Source organism: Paecilomyces variotii (genome assembly GCF_004022145.1).
Source record: "Paecilomyces variotii strain CBS 101075 chromosome Unknown C8Q69scaffold_1, whole genome shotgun sequence".
NCBI classification, from domain to species: Eukaryota; Fungi; Ascomycota; class Eurotiomycetes; order Eurotiales; family Thermoascaceae; genus Paecilomyces; species Paecilomyces variotii.
Genome location: NW_021167140.1, coordinates 2,329,839 through 2,350,673, shown reverse-complemented (window position 1 = coordinate 2,350,673; position 20,835 = coordinate 2,329,839). Strand labels below are relative to the sequence as shown.

The window sequence follows — 20,835 nt, the reverse complement described above, 5'->3', positions numbered from 1 at the left end:
AGGCGAAACGGAAGAGGGGGGGAAGACGGGGAGAGTCGGAGAGAAAGATCGTTTGAGTAGTAACTTGAAGTCACTGCCAGGCGATTCCACCAGGCAAATAGTCTCTCAGCGCATAGAAGCTGGCTGCGGTTGAGCAAGCAGTGAACAGTTTCGCAGGTAGATAAGTAGTAGTAGTGATGATAGTTACTGCTAGTACTACTTAGCTTGGGCCTGGCTAGCCATAGGCGGGGAGTAATGTCAATACACTAGGGCAGTTGCCTCCGTAATCTATTAAGGGCGTCCAGCCGTAATTACCAATACGCAATGCTCCTTGCCCGCAGAGGTGGTTATGCGTCACGTGGCAACACGGGGCTTAGGTAATAAGGTTGTCGGTTTAGGGCCGCCGCCTCGCTTAGCCGACTTTTGTGTGGGATTTCGTTTTCAATCTCGCATCCTGAATCGACTCGAACCGACCGACATCAACCACCCAGCGCTTGTGGTGACAATTGTCTGTCTTTCGACGTGGTAAGATAGACTCGAGTCGCAAATATGGCTGTCGGAAAGTGAGCACAATCGTCCCCCTCCAATCTCCAGTTATCGCTTTTCACAGCAACTTTAAACATCTATTTGATTGATCGACTAGCGTGCGTGAACTGAACGCGTTGCTGATTTCTATAGGAACAAGCGCCTTTCCAAGGGCAAGAAGGGTCTCAAGAAGCGCACCGTCGACCCCTTCTCGAGAAAGGACGAGTACTCCGTTAAGGTACATCTCATTTTCGACATTTTCTCCGCTATCACACCTCTAACAACATGCAGGCTCCGTCCACTTTCCAGATTCGCGATGTTGGAAAGACCCTCGTCAACCGTACCAGCGGTCTTAAGAACGCCAACGACTCCCTGAAGGGCCGAATCTTCGAGGTCTCCCTTGCCGATCTCCAGAACGACGAGGACCACGCTTTCCGCAAGGTTAAGCTCCGTGTGGACGAGATCCAGGGAAAGAACTGTCTGACCAACTTCCACGGTCTGGACTTCACATCCGACAAGCTGCGCTCCTTGGTCCGCAAGTGGCAGTCCCTGATCGAGGCCAACGTCACCGTCAAGACCACCGATGACTACTTGATCCGACTGTTCGCCATTGCCTTCACCAAGAGACGCCCCAACCAGATCAAGAAGACCACCTACGCTCGCTCGTCTCAGATCCGGGCTATCCGCAAGAAGATGCTGGAGATCATCCAGCGTGAGGCTGCTAGCTGCACCCTCTCCCAGCTTACCACCAAGCTCATCCCCGAGGTCATCGGTCGCGAGATCGAGAAGTCCACCCAGGGAATCTACCCCCTGCAGAATGTTAGTACTTGCATGGAGTATTTCTGAGTGATCGATTGTCAACTGACTCTGCTTTCTTTTTAGGTCCACATCCGCAAGGTCAAGCTCCTCAAGCAGCCCAAGTTCGACCTCGGTGCTCTGCTGAACCTGCACGGTGAATCTACGACTGACGACAAGGGCCAGAAGGTCGAGAGAGAATTCAAGGAGACCGTTCTTGAGAGTGTTTAAATTCAGCTATGACTGGACGACTAGTCCCTTGTGATCTGCCACCGATATACTTCCTGATCCCATTAGAGAGATAACTAGTGTGTGTATTGATGGAATGGCACTACGGGATTTAGCACTCTTCGAAATGAATATTCAAAAAAATTATGTGTTTTCTCTTGAATCTCTGGGCAGTGGCGGGTAGTTTTCGGCTGATATTGACCCCCCGGGTCATGCAAAATGTGATTACTATGGTTTAGTAAAACCTGTCGGTTCTAACCGTTCTCAATAAATCTCCATCGTGTATTGTAGATTTGCTCTCAAGTCACGGCATTATTGTATGGTCTACACTTTCAAATACCTCTCTTCAAGGTTCAGAGAGAGAGAGTTATGCGACACAATCCATGTCAATCTAGAATTTCTACTGTTGTGCCACTGAAATGCATTCTATCATATTAACAACACTATTGACTACATTATATACAGGCATGATACCCGATCTATCTACCAATGAATGGCCATGTCAAGATCTTCTGCAAAAGCTAAGAGTTAGTGTGGAACCGTGGACATTGTCAGTCCTAGACAGTCCGCTGTCTATAATGATTCAGATCGTCATGATAGCTCCCATCACTGCTTTCAGCTTCAGAAAGAGTTTCTTCATTATCGTCACCGGAAAGGTGGTCATCCCATCTTGCTGAATCCTGTCTTGGGAGATTCGATAGATTCGAATTTTTATCATGTGCATCTGCATGGCCAACGGCAGGCTCGGGGACTGGAGCCGTCTTCTGTGGATCTTCGGAGAACGGAGTGCTTTGTAGCTCTGAAGGGTGATTTCTATCATTGCTCGGAGCGTTTTTACCCCGTTCGATTGCTTCGATGTTCGGAACTTCAGTTTGGCCTTCTACCTCCTCGCCAGAATTAGATGCTGATTCGTTGACGGGCTTTGCTCTTTCAACACTCGGCTCGAGCGCATCATCAGTTTCGGCAGTAAGAGTGTAGGCAAAATGAGTGTCGACAAGATGCTTCACTACTGGCCAGCCGTACGCATTTGCGAACATTCGACGCACGATAATATTGTTGTGGGCATCCGGTTCCAGACGGACCAAGACCTTTCGCCAAGACAAGTCACGGTGATATGCCCTGGCAATCTTCTCTTCAACTTTCATGCCACTCATAGAGCCTTCGGTGTGTTGCTGGTCGTGATGATCCAGTGACTGAGATGTTCCTGAGTTGGACCCAGGCTGCGCACTATGAGAAGAGCTGAAAATGGTACGGCGTTTTACAGGAGACGGGGGAGGAATATCCTCGGGATGGTACACGCGATCATGGAATATTGTGCGAGGTCGTGCAGCCGGGTCGATGAGAAACTCCGTTGTTGGAAGAGGCGGCTTCAGAAGGTCGCCGGCAGATTCAAAAAACGTAGTCTTGGGCGGCGCATATACATCATCATCGTATAAGGAGTCTCCACGGACTGGTCCAGGACGCGGCTGCTCGGACTGCGGCACATCTGATGAGGACGTGTCGGTATGCTCACTAGATATATTCATCGTTTGGCTTCGCTTGTAGATCCTAGCATCTTTGCTGTTGCTCGAATCTTTCGACTGTTTTGGCCGCAGCATCGACAACAAATTGCCAAGTGGACTGGTAGGTGTCGCAGGCGTTGCAGGTGTCGAATGCGAGTTTTCTTTAGACTTGACCAAATCGGTATTGCCCGTCTGCACCGAGTGCTTGAGGAACTGTCTCGGGGCAGGAGACAACATCTCGTCTGCACCAGGACTGTCATCCTTGGCTTTGCCTGTTGTAGCTGCTGACTCCATCTGCGATGAGCTGCTTTGTTGTGCTTCAGCTGCAGGACCTAGACTCAAATCCGTCAGGGTTCGGGCAGTCTTGACAGTGTTGGAATTTGCTCCGGTTAACTCTGCCCAACCCCATTCAGCCATAGTCCCAACGAGTCCGTTCTCCCTTCTCGCCTTTTCCACCCTATCCAAGCCCCTCCAGTCTAGGAAAAGGAGACACGATGTTCGCAAAGGAACGATCCCGTCATTGACGACATTAGAATAGACTGTCCGGTTGCGGAACTTGAGAAGTACCTGGTGAGCTGGACCACTTGGGAGTATCCTCAACAGTGGTTTGGATCCTGGATCTGACTGCTTCTCGGCCTTCTTAGACTCGTTCCCCAGGCCACCAATCACTGCTCCCCAGCCACTTCTGACCTTGGGGGCAGTCCAACTGAGACCGAGATCTTGACCCGTGCGGCCAACCAGACCAAAGTCAAGGGCAAACCGCACATACACTGGATTCTCGTTGCTCAAACCAAGAAAGGGCGTTGCTAAAGCAATGAAGTTTATAGGCTTTATCCGATCAAAAAATTCGGGAGAATATTTCCGGATGTAGGCAATTGCATATGTCTGTATAAGGCCACCTAGGGAATGACCAATGAAGCTGATGCTGGTAATCTCATAAGCGTAGTCTGGAGTGTTCTTGTCGCCAAGTTCGGAGGACTCTGCAAGAGGATTGTGGGCAGTTGATCCAGTCGGGCTCTTCAAACCAGTCAATGACCGAGAAAGAGACTTCTTGGGTTTCTTGGTGGGCAGGTACGGCTGATCAGGGTACGTCATCAAAAGGACATATTTTGCGAGTCGTTTCCCTAGATACTGTATACCTCGCTCAGTGCGTACAGCATTCCCGGGAAAGCCGCGGACAATAACCTGCTCGTCATCACTTTCGGCGCCGTCGTCACCAGCCGTGTTCTCGGGTTCCTCGTGTTTTCGGCGATCGCGTTCTTCTCTTGCCTGCTTCCTCGCTGCCTTAGAAGCGGCATCGATGCTTTCCTTTAGATATAGCATATCGGCGCCAAGGTTGCTATGAAGGCCATGAGTCAAAACCACAAAGTGGATGCGCCGCTTCTTTCTTTTCCCTTCGCTCCCGGCCTGTTTCGAGTTTCCGCCTTTTATATCTGAATCGCTTTGCGTCTCTCCAGAGGTTTGGCGAGTATCTGCCTCCTTTCCAAGGTACTGTTTCTCTTCCCAAGATGGAAATGCAGGCGTATTCCAAAGGCTCGAAGTATCATCGACCACCAAAGTAATAGACTTGGAATTTACTCCCTTTCTAGTATTGGCAGCAGATTGGTGGTGCTTGACTCCTGGCTTCCAATGATCATGGAGTTGCGCCGGAGGGGGCACATTCCCAGATCCTCCGCTCCGAGAGCCCGAGCCCAAATTCAGTGACTTTTCATCGCGGCCGACTAAGAGCTCAAAGTGAACAGATGCTGTCGTGGAGAATATCACTTGTGATACAATCTCAATGACCCAAGTAACGCTTCCAGCTGCTATTTCGGGATCGATGGATAGGGCTGTTTCTGGAGTTTGCCGAATACGCTCAGGTATAGGGATGACGGCATCCCAGCTCCCACCTGCCCTGAGATTTGGTTCGAATTGTGGCAGCCCATCTTCTAATTTGTGTTTGTGGTCTGGATTGAAAGAAGACGGGTAACAGGCAGTATAGAGAGTATATGGACCATGGAGATAGGCAGCGCGGAGAGGAAGGGCTGATGTGTTCTTAATCCTAACATGCAGCTCCGACGGCGTTGGAAGTATTGGGTCTGCGGCCGGTGTGTATGTCAACGTATATCTATCCGTAGATGTTTAGATTAGATCTTGACCAGAACAACTAGATAAACAAAATAGAAATTCCCTATTAACGAACCGAACAGCCTCGCCAACATGGACACTACCTGCCTGATATACCAATAACATCTCTGTAGTCTGATGTGTAGATTCAGAGTGACCGTGCCGGCCTGTTAGTGAATCAGACTTCGGAGAGGCAGTACTGCGTCGAGTTTGGGAGAGGAGATAAGTGCGCGTATTGATGAGCATGGAAGCAAGACAGCTGTTGCCATCGGGACCTTCAGCATCTGGCCTGGACTCCCACCGACATCTTGAATATGTCGAACGCCATTTGGGTGTTGATTGTTAAAGCTATCTTGATCGGCGTCGAGTCCAGTTCGTCTTGGCCGTTTCGCGTCACGTGGCTCCAGGTTAAATGAAGAGCTGCGCTTGCCGCCCCTTGGCCACGCGTCTAGACATAGTCGCAAGTCAATGCGAATAAATTTATGAGTACTGAATAACCGGTGAATCGGAGTCGATGCGGGAAATCGAGGGCTTCACATTTTCACTGGCGTCAGTTGGTAAGTATTCGATTGTCCACTTCATTCCCCACGACAGTACAACTCCGGAAATGTATACTATGAGCGAAAAGGGAAAAAGACCATACTCAAGAATACAGTATGGCCTTGCGGTGGAACTAGGTATATTATTATAGGGAGGAATTATCAAATGTAATAGTCTAGCATCTAGCATCCCTATAACTTATGAGATACATCAGTAACGATATTCAAAAGTTTCCGATTCTCTCTTTCGATTTCTACCCAGCCATCTTTCTCTACTACCACAATTTTCCCGTCGATGCAAATGCGCCTCCACTTCTCAAGCTCCTCATCGAATGTGATCTTCATTTTGTCAAACTCCTCATATGTCACTGGATCCTCGTTTATGTGCTTTCCATTTTGGTATGCCAATGTCATGAGGTGCATTGCGGTCTCCGGTGGTTGAGGGCCGAAATGGACAAGCCTTAAACGACCATCAAGCGGCTTCGACGAAGGCGAAATCGTGAATCCTTGCTCTAGCTCCGATACCATGGTCGCCAAGACATACATGTGCTCAGTACCATCTAGCTTCTGAACGTGTTCCGTTCCATCAGGACCATGCGTGTGGGTGAGATCGATCGTGCCTCGATACACATGTGGCCCTGATCCGTCAGAAGGGTATAAGCATTCTTTAGCTGCCATTTTGAACCTGTCCACGCCGTATTTGCGGTATTCTGCCGTGTCACTGTCCGCAACTATGGCTGCATGCACGCCCCAGCTAGCGACAACAGCGCCGTGGATTTGAGGATATGGGGATCCGGTTTTGGTATATGGGTTGATTCTGCTGCGCTGCCGTCCTTCGTCCGTAATATACTCCGCATCGGGGGAGAATGTCGCTTTAAAGGTCGGCAAAGACACAGCTGTGCCTCGTATGATATTTGTCAATCCGAACGTTGAATCAGAGAATAGTCCAATAGAATTTGCCATTGCATTCCCAGTGCCCGTGGGGATGAGACAAATGCTTGGGACCGCGGGTAGGTTCTCCCCCTCGAACTCATCGAAGAATACCTGGATAATATCAAGCAGTCCTCCATCCCCGGATAAGAGTAGAATTGTCTGCGTGATACCCTCTTTGGCCCTCGGGAGAAGGACAGAGCGCGCCAGATCAATAATATGCTGGTCAGACGTTGTCTCGTGCAATTGATAATCAGTTTTGTCGATATAGGTCAAGAATGGGCGCAAGAGATCCTCAAAAAAGGTCTTCCCTTTGCCTGTACCTGAAGCGGTAGATACTATCACATGTAAGTTTGCCTCAAGGTGGGCTGGCGGACCCGAGTAGAGGTGTCGTGATAGCACTTCCGCAGGCAAATTCTTTGCGAAAACAGATGATAGGTATGGGAATTCCTTCTGTGAACCCGATTCTCCAGTCTCGACACGCTTGTTGACGAACAAGATCGTGTAGCCTGGTTTGAACTTGTCCTGGCTCGGCAAGACAGAGACGATTTGGTTGTCCTTGACTGCGACTGTTGACTGAGTTTTCTGATCCCGGTATTGAAAGCCGTCTGTCAACACATCCAAGCCAACATCTTCTCCTTCGACAGGGCCTGGCACCGGCGGCATCTATTATACAAAAGAACCATATCAGTTTATGGATTATTTCTCGGGGGACACTGGGCGTTTCAAGGCGGGATCATGATGGTTAAGACCCCCATAGCATACTTACCAGGGCGATTTCGATTCTTAGACCTGACAGGCTTAAATATGATTCTTTTTCTCTTTAGTCGAAAAGACTGTCTTTACAGTGAGATATTCAAACGGATATAATGTGCCATTGTTGATTACTGAGGCTTATCGGCGGCCTGATTACATGGTGGGGTCGGAATCGGAGAGGGGCTGAGTCCCCGAAGCCAAATAACTACCAGCTGGGCAGCTGAACAACTACAACTACAACATTGCTCAGGGAGCATCTTGATTGCGTGATAAGTCACTAGGAGAACCAGGACCCATTCGAATGTAACCTAACTATAGGACTTGCCCTGCCTCTCACTGGAGGGAGCTTGATATCAATTCCTTGATTATGATATATTTACAATTGGCTTTCTTTGTATATGTAGATCACTATAGACATCTACCGGGGACAGCAGGTGCAATTAGCCATCCAGCTCTGCGGATGGGCCTATCCAATAGAGCAGAATGTCCAAACATGACGGAGACTTATCCGGAAAGGCCTGATTTCTCGTCTGGTTTGGGCGCATGCTTATCACTCAAGTTCACGGCGATGAACGTCTTTGGAAGTTTTACACTGAAGGCAACAGTCAGCAAACGTCGTAGCAGGAGAGTCGAATTTCCTTACGTATTGAATTTGGCTTTCAGCGTCTCGATAACTTCTTTCCAATCCTGATGAGCGGTCAGACTCCTTCTCGGTGCGCAGCCGATTGCGTGTCTCGAATCAAGCTGCACATCTAGAGGATCGAAGGTGTGGCATCCGGGGCTGATCGAGATGCGAATTGAGTACGAATACGTCTCAGACTCGCTATCTTTGGCCTCGTACAGTTCGAAACATATCTGCGAGAGGTAGTCGAGCTCCGGTATCGCACTCCTTGCGATCTTAGTCTGTATCCCGCCTTCCAAAATGCAATTCAGGAGAGTGTAGATATGCGACTCCTTCGTGAAGTAGAAAAAGGACTTGGCTTCTGGAGAAGCCTGAACTTCTTCCAAGTCCCTGACAATTTCCTGAAGGAGAGGCAAGGATGTGAGAAGGCCGATCTCGAGCTTCTCGCTATCTTTGATACCATACTCCTGTGGAGTGACGTAGTCGAAGAGCACCTTTGCCAACTTGTACAGCTCTCTCAGTTTAGACAAGCGCTCATCCATCTTGGCTCTCGTGGCACCAGAACCGGTATAGAGTTTGAAGTAGTGGTCGTAGGAATCCTCAATAGCCCCAACGGCGGATATCGAATCTAACGCCATTGCTCTCTTCCTCAAACCTATGAGATGCGCAAAGGAATGACCGTCAGACTTCTCCTCGCTTCTATCATGAGAAGCCAGCGAAGCCGTGCGTTCAGACTTGTTGTCTCCGTTGAGGTCGCCTGTAGACTCGTTTGCTTTCGGCGAGACATCGCCGTCTTCACCGCTGAGATTGTCCGGAGGCATGAAAACCCACTCAAGGAACTGCCTATTGTGCAGAGCGTCGAATTTCATGCTGTCATATAGTTCAGAGAGCTTACTAGGGTCAACCTTCTCTGTATCACAGAATTCAGCAAACAGCTTCTCCCATCTTTCTCTGAAGAGATCCGCGTCTTCTCCCGCGCACCAACGACCCTGAATCGCGGCCACGGCGGGATTATCAGATTTAGACTGGTATGCTGATGCGCTCTCGTCGTCTCTGGACGCGTTCAATGAGCGCGCGGATTCATCGATCTTTCGGAAATTGTATCGCATAACGCTTCGATGGAACTTCATGAGCTCGACCACCGTAGCTAGGACGACGGAGGGCTCTGGGATATTCTCTTTCGGCCACGTGAACTGCGAAGGAGCCGAGCCTTCTCGTAGAAGTATTTTCAACTTCTTTTTGACTCTGTCCATGACATCTTTTGCGGCATTGGAATCATCCAAGAGATCCTTTCGCACTTGTATAAAATCTTCAGGAAGCTCTTTCCTATCCAGAAATGCAGATGCCCATATTTGAGCTACTTGAAATCAGCACATGTATAGTATAAAAGAGGAAAAAATAGTCTAAGGGACTGGACTTACCGCTGGTGCTGACCCTTCGTTCTGAACTAGTGAAAATTCGAACATCATTCAATGCCTCCTTGTTCATTAATTTTAGATCGTCCCTCATATTCAAGCCTAGATCCTGTGCCTGATAGCGAGCTGCATGAGTGGGCTCTCCTCCCCATTTGATGACAAGTTGCAATTTGTCTAATACCAGGTCGTTCTCTGCAGCAGAGAACCTGGAGAACGTTGTTCCAGAGATAGAATCGCTTCGTGATTCCGAGCGATTCAGTCTACTCTCCCTCTTGTCGTCTGAAACAGGTGAGGTAGGCTCTTCAGGCGTTTGAGCGGTAAGGTGGTTTTGCTCGGTTGGGGCAGGACCCTCACGCAATTCTTCGGGCTTCCTTTTACGGAACATCGGTTTGATCTGGACTTTGGTTCCGGGCCAGCCTCCTTTTCTCTCAAGTGAAGTCCGAAGCAGCTTCAGCTTATCCGGGTCTTCTAGTCCTTGTTCCATGGCGACTCTGACAGCCTTGGAGACACTGGCGAGTGCGGCCTCGCCTTTGATGACGACCTCCTCTTGATGTCCCTTCAGCAGATCAACAAATGGTTGGCTATGGAATGTAAACTTGAACTTTTGCTTCGGCGTACGGTCTGCATGTCGAATCACGGCTACCATTCCCTTCAATTTCCACGAATGCTTGGAAGCAGGAGGCGGGGGAGCAGGTATCTCGGGTTCAGGCTCCGGTGTAGCACACTCGGGCGACAGATTCGTAATGTCATGTATGTCTCGAGAAGTTTGGGAATCATCTCCACTGTAGTTCGGGGTTTGATTCTGAGAGACGTCCCTACTGTCATGAACCGAGGATGACACCGGGGCGCCTATGACATCTGAAGGAATATTTCCATGTGGTTTGTGACCATGGTGAGACCCATGAAGCCTGGACACACTCGGTGATTTGAGCAAAGTTTTCAAAGTATTTCTGTGGGAGCTTGCAGTGCTTCTTCTGGAATGGCCATGGCCAAACTCAGGTGACGGTTGTTCCCCTTGTTCCAGCAACCCATCACGCCTACGCTTTTCATTTATGAACATTTCTCTCAGTATCTTTGCGCATTTGTCGTAGTAGTCATTGTTGTCTTTGACGAAGCTCCATCCGTTGACATCAATAACGTAGCTCCTTTCGCCCACACGCAGGAGGTCAAACCCACAGATTCGCTGACCGAAGCCGTTGGAGATTTTTGAAGCCATGGCAGCTTCTTCCTTGGTGAGTTTAGTGATGTATCTTAATTCCTTGCCATGGGTATTCCGACGGACTAGACCGTCCACAACAGGGGACTTGCGTGTCTCTGCATGGCAAAAGTCCGGGCCTACTGTGTAAGCCTTGACATCTTCGGCATTGTCGACCCTCAAGAACTGCTCATAAAGATAGCTGGAAGTCTTGTCCGTGATAGACCTCGGGACGACAAGGTCGGGGTCATATTCAGAACTTTTATTGCCAACTTTGCGGAACAGTCTCCTGCCACCACCGCCGTATTGCTGATCATTGGGGAAATATATGTGAATATTGTGGTCCTCTCCACTGACCGGCTTCTCGACGAAAGGTTTGCGAAAGGTCTTGCCATCAACAATGAGTGTTTCTCCATCTTCAGACAAGGACACATCTTGAGATTTCGCAGCCCCGCCTCCTGTCCCGTCTTCTGGGCCCTCGAGCCGAACCCCTGCCAGCCTATAGACGTGCTGAGCAAGTTCTGGAGACTCAAGCGTCGGCCCACCGTCACGATTGACCTCGATTCTCTTGGGGGTCGGAACCCCCATCTGATCCAAGATCTTCAGGCATAATCGGCGATCCCACAAGACTTTCTGCATAGGCAGATCGTTGATGCAGAATGGTCTCCGCAGTTTCGCATAGGCAATCGCCTTGTCCAAAGGAAATCCATCAGAGAAAAATGCAATCAAGAAGTCACAAACGGGCCAATTCTCCACGGCCTCGTCAAGAATGACCTTATCTCCAAAGACAATCACTTCAAAGTCCCCTTTCGATTGGAGACGGGTGAGGATGTTCTGACTTGGCTTGCTACGAGCCTTGACATCGAGAGCGCAGACCCCGATCTTCCCTATAATTGGAACTTGCTGGTCTATATCGCTGATGGAACTAGCAGCTGTGCTGCCGCTCAGCCTTCTGGGTGTCCTGCTCGACGAACGTGCAGGCCGAGAAGCACGGGCGGTAGCCAAAACATCGGAAGGCTGATCACCTCCGGGTACCTGGGATCCCAGGGCGGGGTGATGAGGGGCCAATATAGACGGGCGCGAGGCCGAAAAATCACTGGCGGTTATCGAATCCTGTAAATCATTCCCATGACTCTGAGAGAAGGGAGATACACTCCCTTCGTCATCCATCGCACTCTTTGCGATAGACAATCGATCGGCGTGAGGCACAAAAAGCTTGCTTATCCGTGGGACAGCTCAGAGAGAGAATGTATGAGACCAGAAACAAGATGGCGGATCGCAGTTGAAGGTTTAGAATGGGTGCTCTGGAGATTGGCAGCGTTCTTGTTCTCAGAAAGGTTGGCAGTGTTGTTGGCAAGACGTCTGGAGGAGAAGCTCTTTTCCTTTCTTAGGGTCCTGCTGGATCGCTTGGCTCAGTACTTGCTGCGTCAAAGGCCAATTCTGTAGGGAGAGATTGGACACACACCTACAGTCCTTACAACGCACAGTGGACTGCAGTATAGAACACTCCAAGACTGACTGCGGTAATGACGGGAGACAGCTGACGCCTTGGGGAAGATCGCTGCTGGGGCGATCTTATCATGAGAACTCCTAACGAGGGAGACCAACATCAAAGTGGTTTCCAGACTTCAGTCCACTGCTTTTCTGCTCTGCCAATTCAACCTCCGATTGCCACAGTGGCTCTCATGGTTGAGTTCTTCCATTGCGCAACATCATGTCCCAGTGGGTCGGTGAACTGGATCTCGTCCTATTGGCAGGAATCATCGCAGGTCCCAGAATCCGATTTTAGCGATCTGAGATGAGTTAGTGAGCGCGAGGTTGTACCGGGGAAAATCACTGAGCGATACTCGAACGAGCATAGCCGAGAGCTTGGTGGAATTCAATAATAATCTCTGTTTGCAGAGCTTCTCCCGCTTGCCTGATTCGTTAGGCGGAAAAAGAGAGAGAGAGAGAGCCGAAGAAAAAAAGTTGTCCGCAAAAAATAGTTAAGGCGGCGCATGCAGCATAACAACAGTCGTTCATCGCAGATCTGACCTTCGCGTGTCGATCCAAAGAAGGCCAGAGGCTATTTTCTGCCGGTCTTACTTGTGGTATTTTGTTTTGTTTTTTTTATCGTGCATTGTTGGATTCCTCTCGTCTTAAATCGCAATAATGCCGTCCATCGATGGTGAGCGGTACGATGGACCTTCTGCGAAAAGACAAAAGAGAATTCTGGATGAAGACGCACAGAAAAAGATCCGGCGGCCAGGTTCTGAGATCTTCTCTCCTTTCAGAGTAAGTCAAGCAGAGCGTGCGTGGATAAGGACAGAGAGAATCCTCGAACTGATCTCCATCTAGACTCTAGGATTGGTATCACCGACAGATGTCCCATTCACTGCTGTCCGGTTGGGAAAGTCGACATTCCAGATTACGACTTCGGTGGGACGCTCGTTGCAGACCTACGATCTACGCCGTGGACTCAATCTTGTCTTCCTCACTCGTCCTCAGACACCGGACATAATCACGGCGACGTATGCCTGGAAAGACGCGGTTTTTGCAGCATGGGGAGGCCTGCGACCTGGATCGCCTGCCGGAGTCTGGATATTCAAACGAGGTAAAAAGGTAGCGGAGTTGCAAAGCCCCCCCGGGCCTGTTGAGCCCGTTGAGCAGATCCTCGTTTTTGGTTCCTGGATTGTCGGACGGTGTGGCAGAAGTATCCATGTCTGGAAGTCGGTATCCTATGAGCATTACACCACCTTGACTCCGGCCGAATCCAGAGGGCTCTCTGAAAAGCAGGTCTTCACTGGAAAGATGTGCACTATGCCTACATATCTCAACAAGATTTTCGTGGGCAAGTTCGACGGTAGCGTGGATATCTACAACGTGAGCAGCGGAAAATTGCTCTATTCTATCCTTCCGACGGCACCCAACACAGGACCGGTTACCACGCTGGAGCCGACGCCAGCCCTCTCATTGATCGCTATTGCTTATAAGAACGGCTTTCTATCAATTCATAATGTGGAGACGGATCAAAGCGTACTATCATTGCGATCAAGTTCTACAAAAGCTGCCGCAGTGACATCAATCGCTTTCCGAACCGATGGCTTGGGTGCAGGTGAGGATGGCAGAAAGTCTGGGGTCATGGCAACGGCTGCAGCGGATAGTGGCGATATTACCATGTGGGATCTGAATTTCGGGGGTCGGATAACTGGTATCCTCCGCGGGGCTCACGAAACGTCGTCCCATGATAAGGAGTCTGGAATCAGTGGAATCGCGTTCCTTGATGGCCAGCCTATCATGGTATCTTCAGGAAAAGATAACGCTTTGCGGACTTGGATATTTGAGGAGACGCCATTCTCACCGATTCCACGATTGCTCCATTCAAGAAGCGGCCATTCCGCAGCGGTCACTGCCCTCAGTTTCTTGCCCGCCCCATCTGATGGGTCAGAGTCAGTCGGAAAGTGGCTATTAAGTGCAAGCAAAGATCATAGTTTATGGGGATTCAGTCTGCGAAAGGATGGGCAAAATACTGAACTCTCTCAAGGAAACGTCAAGAGTACCGCAAAAAAACTTGCTGGTACCCGTGGCCGGTCCGGAGAATCTGTAAAATCAGAAGACCTCAAAGCTCCAGAGATCACTTGCATGGCATGCTCTTTGAACCGTGATGGTGGGATGGCAGTTGCGGCTTCCGGTCCTGTTTGGTCAAATACGCGAGGCACCGAGGCGGAAGCTTCCAGTGTTCTTGGATGGGAGAGCATTGTGACCGGCCATAAAGGGGATAAGTATGCTCGTACATGGTTCTGGGGGAAGAAAAAGGCCGGTCGGTGGGCCTTCGAAACTGGTGATGGAACAGAAGTCAAGGTAAGAGACCAGGTTTACACGCCTTTACAGCTGTCCCTTGCTAACATTGCTCTACAGAGTGTGGCTATTTCACCATGTGGGACCTTTGCTCTTGTTGGTTCGGCGGGCGGTAGCATCGACATGTTCAACTTGCAGTCGGGCATGCATCGTCAGAGCTTCCCTGCTCGCATTTCGAATCCGAGGAAGCTTGGAACTACGACCTCGAATTCCTTGAAGAAGTTCGCAGCAGGCGAAGGCAAACACACCAAGGAAGTGACAGGCATCATGGTAGACTCCCTTAACCGAACAGTGGTGAGCTGCGGTCTCGACGGCAAAGTAAAGGTACAGTAATTGTGATCCTATTCAGTATAAGGGGAAAGTATTGACACTCTTTGCAGTTCTGGGACCTCCTTTCGGGGCGCTTGATCAACGAGTTGGATTGGCATCCTATGACAGCTATTGTTGGTTTAAGATATAGCAACGCAAGCGACTTGGTAGCCTTCAGCTGTGATGACCTCTCAATTCGTGTTGTGGACATCGAGACCATGAAAGTTGTTCGTGAGTTCTGGGGATGCATCGGTCAGATCAATGACTTTTGCTTCTCCAACGATGGCCGATGGATCGTTGCGGCTTCGATGGATTCGATCATCAGGATATGGGATTTGCCCACCGGCCATTTAATTGATGCCTTCCGGGTGGCTAGCACATGCACATCGTTGTCTTTCTCAAGCACGGGTGAATTCTTGGCTACCGCTCATGCAGACGGTGTAGGCATCAACCTCTGGAGCAATCGAAGCCTATTTGCGCATATACCGACCAGACATATCGACGAGGATGATATTGCCGAGATTGCAGCTCCTACAGCATCTGGTGAGAATGGTGCGGGTACGATCGAGGCTGCCTTCGACGACAATAATGGCGACGAGGAGCGAGAAGGGCCGGTCCTATCCTTTGAGCAGTTAAGTCAAGAAATGATGACACTTAGTGTTGTCCCCAGGAGTAGATGGCAGACTCTGTTGCATTTGGATGTTATCAAGGTACGTACTATTGGGAAATCTCGTAGCTATTCCGACTAACCAAGTTGCAGGAGCGCAATAAGCCGAAAGAGGCTCCCAAGGCACCGGAAAAGGCACCCTTTTTCCTTCCGTCTCTCCTTGGGAAAGACGACACGAACGCAGCAGTTGAAGGTGCTGAAAATGGCAAGGCTGGTAAACCCTCTTCGAACGATGCCGCAACCGAGCGCTCGAGGATCGCTAGGATTCAAAGCGAGCAAGGGGTCGGCCTTGGTGGACCTCGCTTTAACGCACTTCTGCGTTCTGGCTCGGAATCAGGAAATTTCGAACCCTTTGTCGAGTTTCTGAAGGCTTTACCGCCAGCAAAGGCAGACTTGGAGATCCGATCGCTTGATCCGCGTATCCGCAGTGGCCGATGCGAGCTGGTAGACTTTGTTACAGCATTAACAGGGCGATTGCGGATGAAGAGAGATTTTGAACTTGTCAATGCCTGGATGGCCGTCTTTCTGAAGGTACATGCTGATATTCTTGGGGACTGGTCAGCATCGACAGACGATGAGCATCAGGTAGCTGAGATGCTGCGAGAGGCTCTGGCGGTTTGGAAATCAGAGGAGCAGCGGGAAGCAAAGAGGTTGGCGGCGTTGATGAGCTACTGCAGGGGAGTGGTCGGATTCCTGCGATCTGCACGATAGATGGACAGGAGCTAAAAGTCCCATGTCCTGCGTTTACATACCCTTGCCAATGATAAAAATTAGTTGTATTGTATGTATTATTCATAAAATACTCACTATAGTCGTAAAGTTTCATGATTCATGTAGCGGAGTAGCTGCTAGAGAGATTCATTACATATGCAAATGAAGTCGAGATGCCAGAGCTCAGTAATTAATTAACTGTCAACTGCCGAGGACGTCATATACGTTTATATTCCGACCGTTGGATAATTTCTTCCAACTAATCTGCGGATCTGCCTTTGGTCCTCGCCGTACACTCCGAACCTCTGTCCATTCCTCTGCGGCTCGTTTGTTGTTATCACCACGAGTTTCGATCTCAGCCGGCCTCGGCTCCGATAACTCACTATCCGATTCGTTATCATCGGCTTGTCCCTGCAGCTCAAAGAATCCACGCACAAAATCCTTTACTTTGGATTCATCCAATCGTACTTCACGAAGTGATATCAACTCGTGAAGCGGTGGAAGATGACAGAGTATTCTCTGTATGTTTTGGAGGCCATCGACCCGATAATCTCTAAGCATAGCAACGTGAAGTAGTTGCGCTAATATTCTCAAAGAGTAAAGAACTGATTGCATCTGGGCGAATATATGGATGTCTTTCCATTGTAGTTCTGAGCCCGTGTGGCCGAGAAGGAGGAATCGTTCCAGTTCAGTACGATTTGGGGGGATGGCGGGATCTGATTTTCTTTGGTGATATATCTCGTTCAGGGATACCATTTTCCAGTATTGAGGTGAAGTGTAGTTTTCGTTGAAAAGGGCTCCGATTTGAGATAGGCGATCATGGAGGTCTTGTAGTTCGTTCTGTATTTGTGTTTCGCTGTGGAGGGTTATTGTGTCGAAGCAAATCCTGTTTCCTCGACGGACACACTCGACTACCGTCGGGTACCTTTTCGAGGATGGGTATGAAGCGTTCAGAAGTGAATATCCTAGACGTCGTATATATTTCCCTTCAGTCCATGCGCAACGCCTGGAATGGTCCTCATGCAAGATAGAGAGATACATATGCGGGGCCTCCCCGGATTGGAAACCGGCTAGTTCGTATTGCATGAATAGCTCTGCGATTCTGATATCAAGAGATTGCAGGCTCTCGCTGGTTCCCGGTGTTTTAATCAATACATCGAGATTGATAGGTTCGTACTCTTGCATGAAGCGAAGATACGCTGCTGTATCGGCAAGTGCTCCAACCCTTCCTTTCGAGCGCCGTATTAACTCAGTCAGCCCTACATGCTGGTCACTTTTCAGCTCATATGCTAGTGCTAGAATGCTCGGGATACCAAGCTTCCGTGAAATGACGGTAGGGCGGAGCTCCATGGCCGTAATACGTCCGTTCTGGGGATTGTGCAGGTCGTAGTTGGTTAATTCAACCGTATCCAAAAACACCACAGACCCATTGGGTCCTAGGTCGTGAACCAGAAGGTCAGAATCATTGCTTAAAACAGCCGAGCCCTCATGTCTCGATGCGTAACCGCAGTATATATCTGCCTCGCCGGGTACTATTTCGGTGATACCGGCCCAGGGATATTCCGCATCATGAGCAGCAGCAGCAGCATCATCATCACCAAGAGTCTCAAAAATACCGGTCCCTTCGACAGTGGTTTTGATCTTGCGCCAATTCCATCGGTGCTTAAGATCCTCGAACACCGCTGACACCATAAACGGATTTTCAGACAGGCCCATATATCTCTTTACCGGCTTATGGCTGCACATGACTTGATGAAGTTGCACCGTTGGGCGTTTCTGCAACAAGGGTCTCGATACCCGGAATCCGCCTCTGGTATTTGAGCAGAAATCTTCCAATTTCTTCCTTGATTTCTCCATGCGCGAAAGCCGCGTCTGGCGCTTTTCAAGAGGCAAGGCTCCATCGAAATAGATGTGATCTCTTATTAGATCAGCATCATTGCCAAGAAGATAGTTAAGAGAGGCCGGTTATGTACTCACACCTGGACGTTTTTGTGTCTTAAAAGGAGCAAGTACAGCAATACACCCTTGCTTACTTCATTAGGTGTAGGCTGGGCATCTACTGGGTTGAGATCAGCATCTCTCCAGGATAGTATTCGGTGGAAGACATGATGGACAAGACTCGGTCCATCTATCACGACTCTTCTGAGGCATCTGGTCTCATCTTCTGCAGTACGATCAGTATCGCCTACGTAGACTGGCTCTGAGTACGGGAGCAGATGGCGTGTGAGATGCGGAATGCCCATCAGTGGTTATTATTTTCTTTCCTCTCGATCAAGTTGCGTAGAGAATTGAGACATCATTGGCATCCGCAATTTTGCTGGCGGCCCGCGTTAAGTCCGGATGATAAGTCCGACCAGAACCGGTAATCATTTCGGCCTTAATAGTCAGGCTCGAACTCTGCCTTAAGATTAGATCTCTGGTTCTTGTTGAGAACTTCTACTAGGAAAAGGAGACACAAGCTCTTTCCCATAAATCATTTGTCATTGTAGATTCAACTAGGGTATAATTCCTGGAAATTTCATGGCACTCATACAGTCGTAAAGTTACAAAAGCAAGCGGCTCCCATTTCACGTTCGCCTGGGAAGATCCCTACGCCTTCCCAGGTGCTCCCTCGATCGATCCGGGGGTGGCGAAGGCGTGTACGAACGCGCAGCTGCTATGTTGCGATTGCGACGAGCTCCAGTGTGTGTTGCTCGTCTAGCAAGCCTTTCATCGCCAGCTGTAGCTCCGGTCGGTCGCAAGTGAAAGTGTTCATTCATAAAGTGGCCTGTTGCATTACCCACCTCAAAGACTCCATCATTAGCTTCATCTGGTTCAGCACGATGATACAATCCAAGATACTGCATTCGTCGAGCTAGAGCCTCATCTTGCCGTTCCTGTTCTCTCCTTCGATCGAGTTCTTCCTGATAACCCACATTATTTCTGACCGGCTGGGGAACGTTCATGAAGTTCAGTCTATCTCCCTCGTCGGCAGCACCATAATTGAACCACGGACAATCACAGGTTTTCCACTTGGAACCACAGATCATGCAGAATTCGGCCGTGCAGCGACATGTCATATGGTTGCAGCCCTCTTTCAGCTCAACCATAGCTGAACAGCTGTGACATCTCTGCCATCCTTTTTCCTTCGCTACTTCCACAAATCTCTTCGTATCTTCGTCCTTCGGGCATTCTTTTCCAGAATGCCATATCCCATTGCAAGTGCAGCAGACTTTCGTTTTACATCGGCTGCATTTCCCATACTTTCGGCCACCAGAAGCACCTCCGCTAGTATCCACAAAGATGTGGTCAGGTTTGATCCACTCACCGCATCCCTTCGTCGGGCAGTATATGCGATTCTTTGTCGTGTACTCTTGATATTTCTTGTTCCATTTGATTTTGAATTTCGTGTCAAAGAGTTTGTCCACGTGCCTTAGGGGGATGTGCTGAGACGTACAACATCGCGGTGGCATGTGCTGCGGATCAGTTACGGACAGAGTAAATATACGTTTGAGGCATGCATGGCACATTCGGTGAGAGCAGGCTAGTTTAGCCGATTTGCTCACAGGAATATCGTCCGAAAAGCATGTAAGGCATGTTATTCTGCTTTATCCATTAATACTGATCTAGATACCCTGCAATGCAAATATATCTTACTTTCTTTGCGGGTTCGGAGCAGGTGATGCTACGAACAAAGCGGAGAAAAAGCCAGTAGGTTTTCGAAGCCCCTTACTTTGGGCCGGGGCTGTCTTGGTGTTGCCATTCGAAGGCTTGTCCACAGCAGCTGTCTTCGCTTTCGAGGAATCTGTCTTGATACCAGAACTTATGGGCTTCGTGCTCTTCAGCGACCGATCTCTGCTTCTGCGTTAACAAAACAGCTCCGCCATTCGGATAGGAATTGTACTTACCGATTAATAGTTCGAGTCTTGAGAGAGTTATCCTTATCGAGGGTGCGCTGCGTGGAAGAACGCTCGATAGTGCGCGAATTCGTTGTGTTCAATGCAGTCGTCTTGGTGTCAGCTAGCGCGGCAGAAACCACCCTCCGTGTGCTAGAACCTGCGTCTCCCTGCTTCTTCGTCTTTTTCACTCCATCGCGCGGCGGTCTGGAGGTCCCTTGCTCCTCCGAGTCACGACCTGGTGGTTTGACACTCCCACTGCGTACATCTGAAGACGGTCGTTTCTGTTTCTGACTAGAAGCGCCGGTCGCCTTTTTTCCACGCCTCGTTTCATGTGTGCCCGCCATATGTCGTCGTTGGACCTCGTTCTAGCTTAACAGCGCTGGTGAGTTGATTTCGCAACTAGCTACCGCCGAGAAACTATTTCAGCAGCTCGGTGCCAGTCACCCGCGGAAAAGCATATCCATCGTCACAATGCAAAAAGTACAGCTCCCGCTGGCATTGGAGGTATAGAGTGTAGTCGGTTGTCGATGGTAGGATAAGCAGACGCCGTTGTTCGGAAGGCTGGACAGCAATCGGACTCATATATTCCTGTGCCCCGGTAGGATCGCAGCTGCATAGGCAGGTGGCGGCAGGCAGCTGTTACTCCACAGGCTAGTAGCCTTTGGCGCGATGTCGCGCGATCTTAAGAGGCTGCATGCACCTGGACTATGTGCCAGCGCAAGACCGAATGAGGTGGCCGAATCACCCGGTGATCATTGATTGGTACCCGTCAGACAGAGTGTGGCGGCAGACACTGTCGCCCTGCCCCGGAATGAGGTTCAGTGTTGGCTATAAAGGCATG

General features: G+C 49.6%; 7 protein-coding genes across 7 annotated transcripts; 2 read left to right on the top strand and 5 right to left on the bottom strand.

The window, feature by feature from the left end:
- The first annotated feature begins 407 nt into the window (after positions 1 to 407).
- Positions 408 to 1,935, top strand: C8Q69DRAFT_451773 (40S ribosomal protein S3Ae). The gene is made up of 4 exons (XM_028629517.1): positions 408 to 542; positions 658 to 742; positions 796 to 1,323; positions 1,387 to 1,935. Exons 1-4 carry the CDS (start codon positions 529 to 531, stop codon positions 1,528 to 1,530), a joined length of 771 nt encoding a protein of 256 aa, XP_028489256.1. The 5' UTR covers positions 408 to 528; the 3' UTR covers positions 1,531 to 1,935.
- Positions 1,936 to 5,495, bottom strand: C8Q69DRAFT_451771 (putative serine esterase-domain-containing protein). The gene is made up of 2 exons (XM_028629516.1): positions 5,212 to 5,495; positions 1,936 to 5,136 (listed from the first exon to the last, which is right to left on the bottom strand). Exons 1-2 carry the CDS (start codon positions 5,379 to 5,381, stop codon positions 2,085 to 2,087), a joined length of 3,222 nt encoding a protein of 1,073 aa, XP_028489255.1. The 5' UTR covers positions 5,382 to 5,495; the 3' UTR covers positions 1,936 to 2,084.
- C8Q69DRAFT_451769 (ATP-NAD kinase-like domain-containing protein) lies at positions 5,496 to 7,651 on the bottom strand. The gene has a single exon (XM_028629515.1). The coding sequence runs from the start codon at positions 7,268 to 7,270 to the stop codon at positions 5,867 to 5,869; it is 1,404 nt and encodes a 467-aa protein (XP_028489254.1). The 5' UTR covers positions 7,271 to 7,651; the 3' UTR covers positions 5,496 to 5,866.
- Positions 7,652 to 11,933, bottom strand: C8Q69DRAFT_30645 (histidine phosphatase superfamily-domain-containing protein). The gene is made up of 3 exons (XM_028627206.1): positions 9,404 to 11,933; positions 8,004 to 9,339; positions 7,652 to 7,952 (listed from the first exon to the last, which is right to left on the bottom strand). The coding sequence occupies exons 1-3, from the start codon at positions 11,760 to 11,762 to the stop codon at positions 7,865 to 7,867; spliced, it is 3,783 nt and encodes a 1,260-aa protein (XP_028489253.1). The 5' UTR covers positions 11,763 to 11,933; the 3' UTR covers positions 7,652 to 7,864.
- Positions 11,934 to 12,743: 810 nt separating this feature from the next.
- C8Q69DRAFT_440691 (snoRNA binding protein) lies at positions 12,744 to 16,116 on the top strand (the record flags this gene model as incomplete). The annotated part of the gene is made up of 5 exons (XM_028628679.1): positions 12,744 to 12,866; positions 12,930 to 14,432; positions 14,490 to 14,753; positions 14,810 to 15,448; positions 15,499 to 16,116. 5 exons carry the CDS (start codon positions 12,744 to 12,746, stop codon positions 16,114 to 16,116), a joined length of 3,147 nt encoding a protein of 1,048 aa, XP_028489252.1.
- A 201-nt stretch (positions 16,117 to 16,317) lies between these two features.
- On the bottom strand, positions 16,318 to 18,359 carry C8Q69DRAFT_440690 (XPG domain containing-domain-containing protein; the record flags this gene model as incomplete). Its single annotated transcript, XM_028628678.1, has 3 exons — positions 16,318 to 18,032; positions 18,096 to 18,111; positions 18,150 to 18,359. The coding sequence occupies 3 exons, from the start codon at positions 18,357 to 18,359 to the stop codon at positions 16,318 to 16,320; spliced, it is 1,941 nt and encodes a 646-aa protein (XP_028489251.1).
- Positions 18,360 to 18,683: 324 nt separating this feature from the next.
- C8Q69DRAFT_440689 (hypothetical protein) lies at positions 18,684 to 20,338 on the bottom strand (the record flags this gene model as incomplete). Its single annotated transcript, XM_028628677.1, has 3 exons — positions 18,684 to 19,698; positions 19,753 to 19,956; positions 20,004 to 20,338. The coding sequence occupies 3 exons, from the start codon at positions 20,336 to 20,338 to the stop codon at positions 18,684 to 18,686; spliced, it is 1,554 nt and encodes a 517-aa protein (XP_028489250.1).
- Between the last annotated feature and the right edge of the window lie 497 nt (positions 20,339 to 20,835).

What these genes read in the sequence shown, in the direction of transcription:
- C8Q69DRAFT_451773 (XM_028629517.1), top strand. An exon ending in AGGACGAGTACTCCGTTAAG is followed by an intron (nt 743 to 795) that starts GTACATCTCATT and finishes AACAACATGCAG; the next exon opens with GCTCCGTCCACTTTCCAGAT. An exon ending in GAATCTACCCCCTGCAGAAT is followed by an intron (nt 1,324 to 1,386) that starts GTTAGTACTTGC and finishes CTTTCTTTTTAG; the next exon opens with GTCCACATCCGCAAGGTCAA.
- C8Q69DRAFT_451771 (XM_028629516.1), bottom strand. Translation starts at nt 5,381, where the DNA reads ATGCTCATCAATACGCGCACTTATCTCCTCTCCCAAACTCGACGCAGT. An exon ending in CATGTTGGCGAGGCTGTTCG is followed by an intron (nt 5,137 to 5,211) that starts GTTCGTTAATAG and finishes ATCTACGGATAG; the next exon opens with ATATACGTTGACATACACAC.
- C8Q69DRAFT_451769 (XM_028629515.1), bottom strand. Translation starts at nt 7,270, where the DNA reads ATGCCGCCGGTGCCAGGCCCTGTCGAAGGAGAAGATGTTGGCTTGGAT.
- C8Q69DRAFT_30645 (XM_028627206.1), bottom strand. Translation starts at nt 11,762, where the DNA reads ATGGATGACGAAGGGAGTGTATCTCCCTTCTCTCAGAGTCATGGGAAT. An exon ending in ACGAAGGGTCAGCACCAGCG is followed by an intron (nt 9,340 to 9,403) that starts GTAAGTCCAGTC and finishes GATTTCAAGTAG; the next exon opens with CTCAAATATGGGCATCTGCA. An exon ending in CTGAAAGCCAAATTCAATAC is followed by an intron (nt 7,953 to 8,003) that starts GTAAGGAAATTC and finishes TGTTGCCTTCAG; the next exon opens with TGTAAAACTTCCAAAGACGT.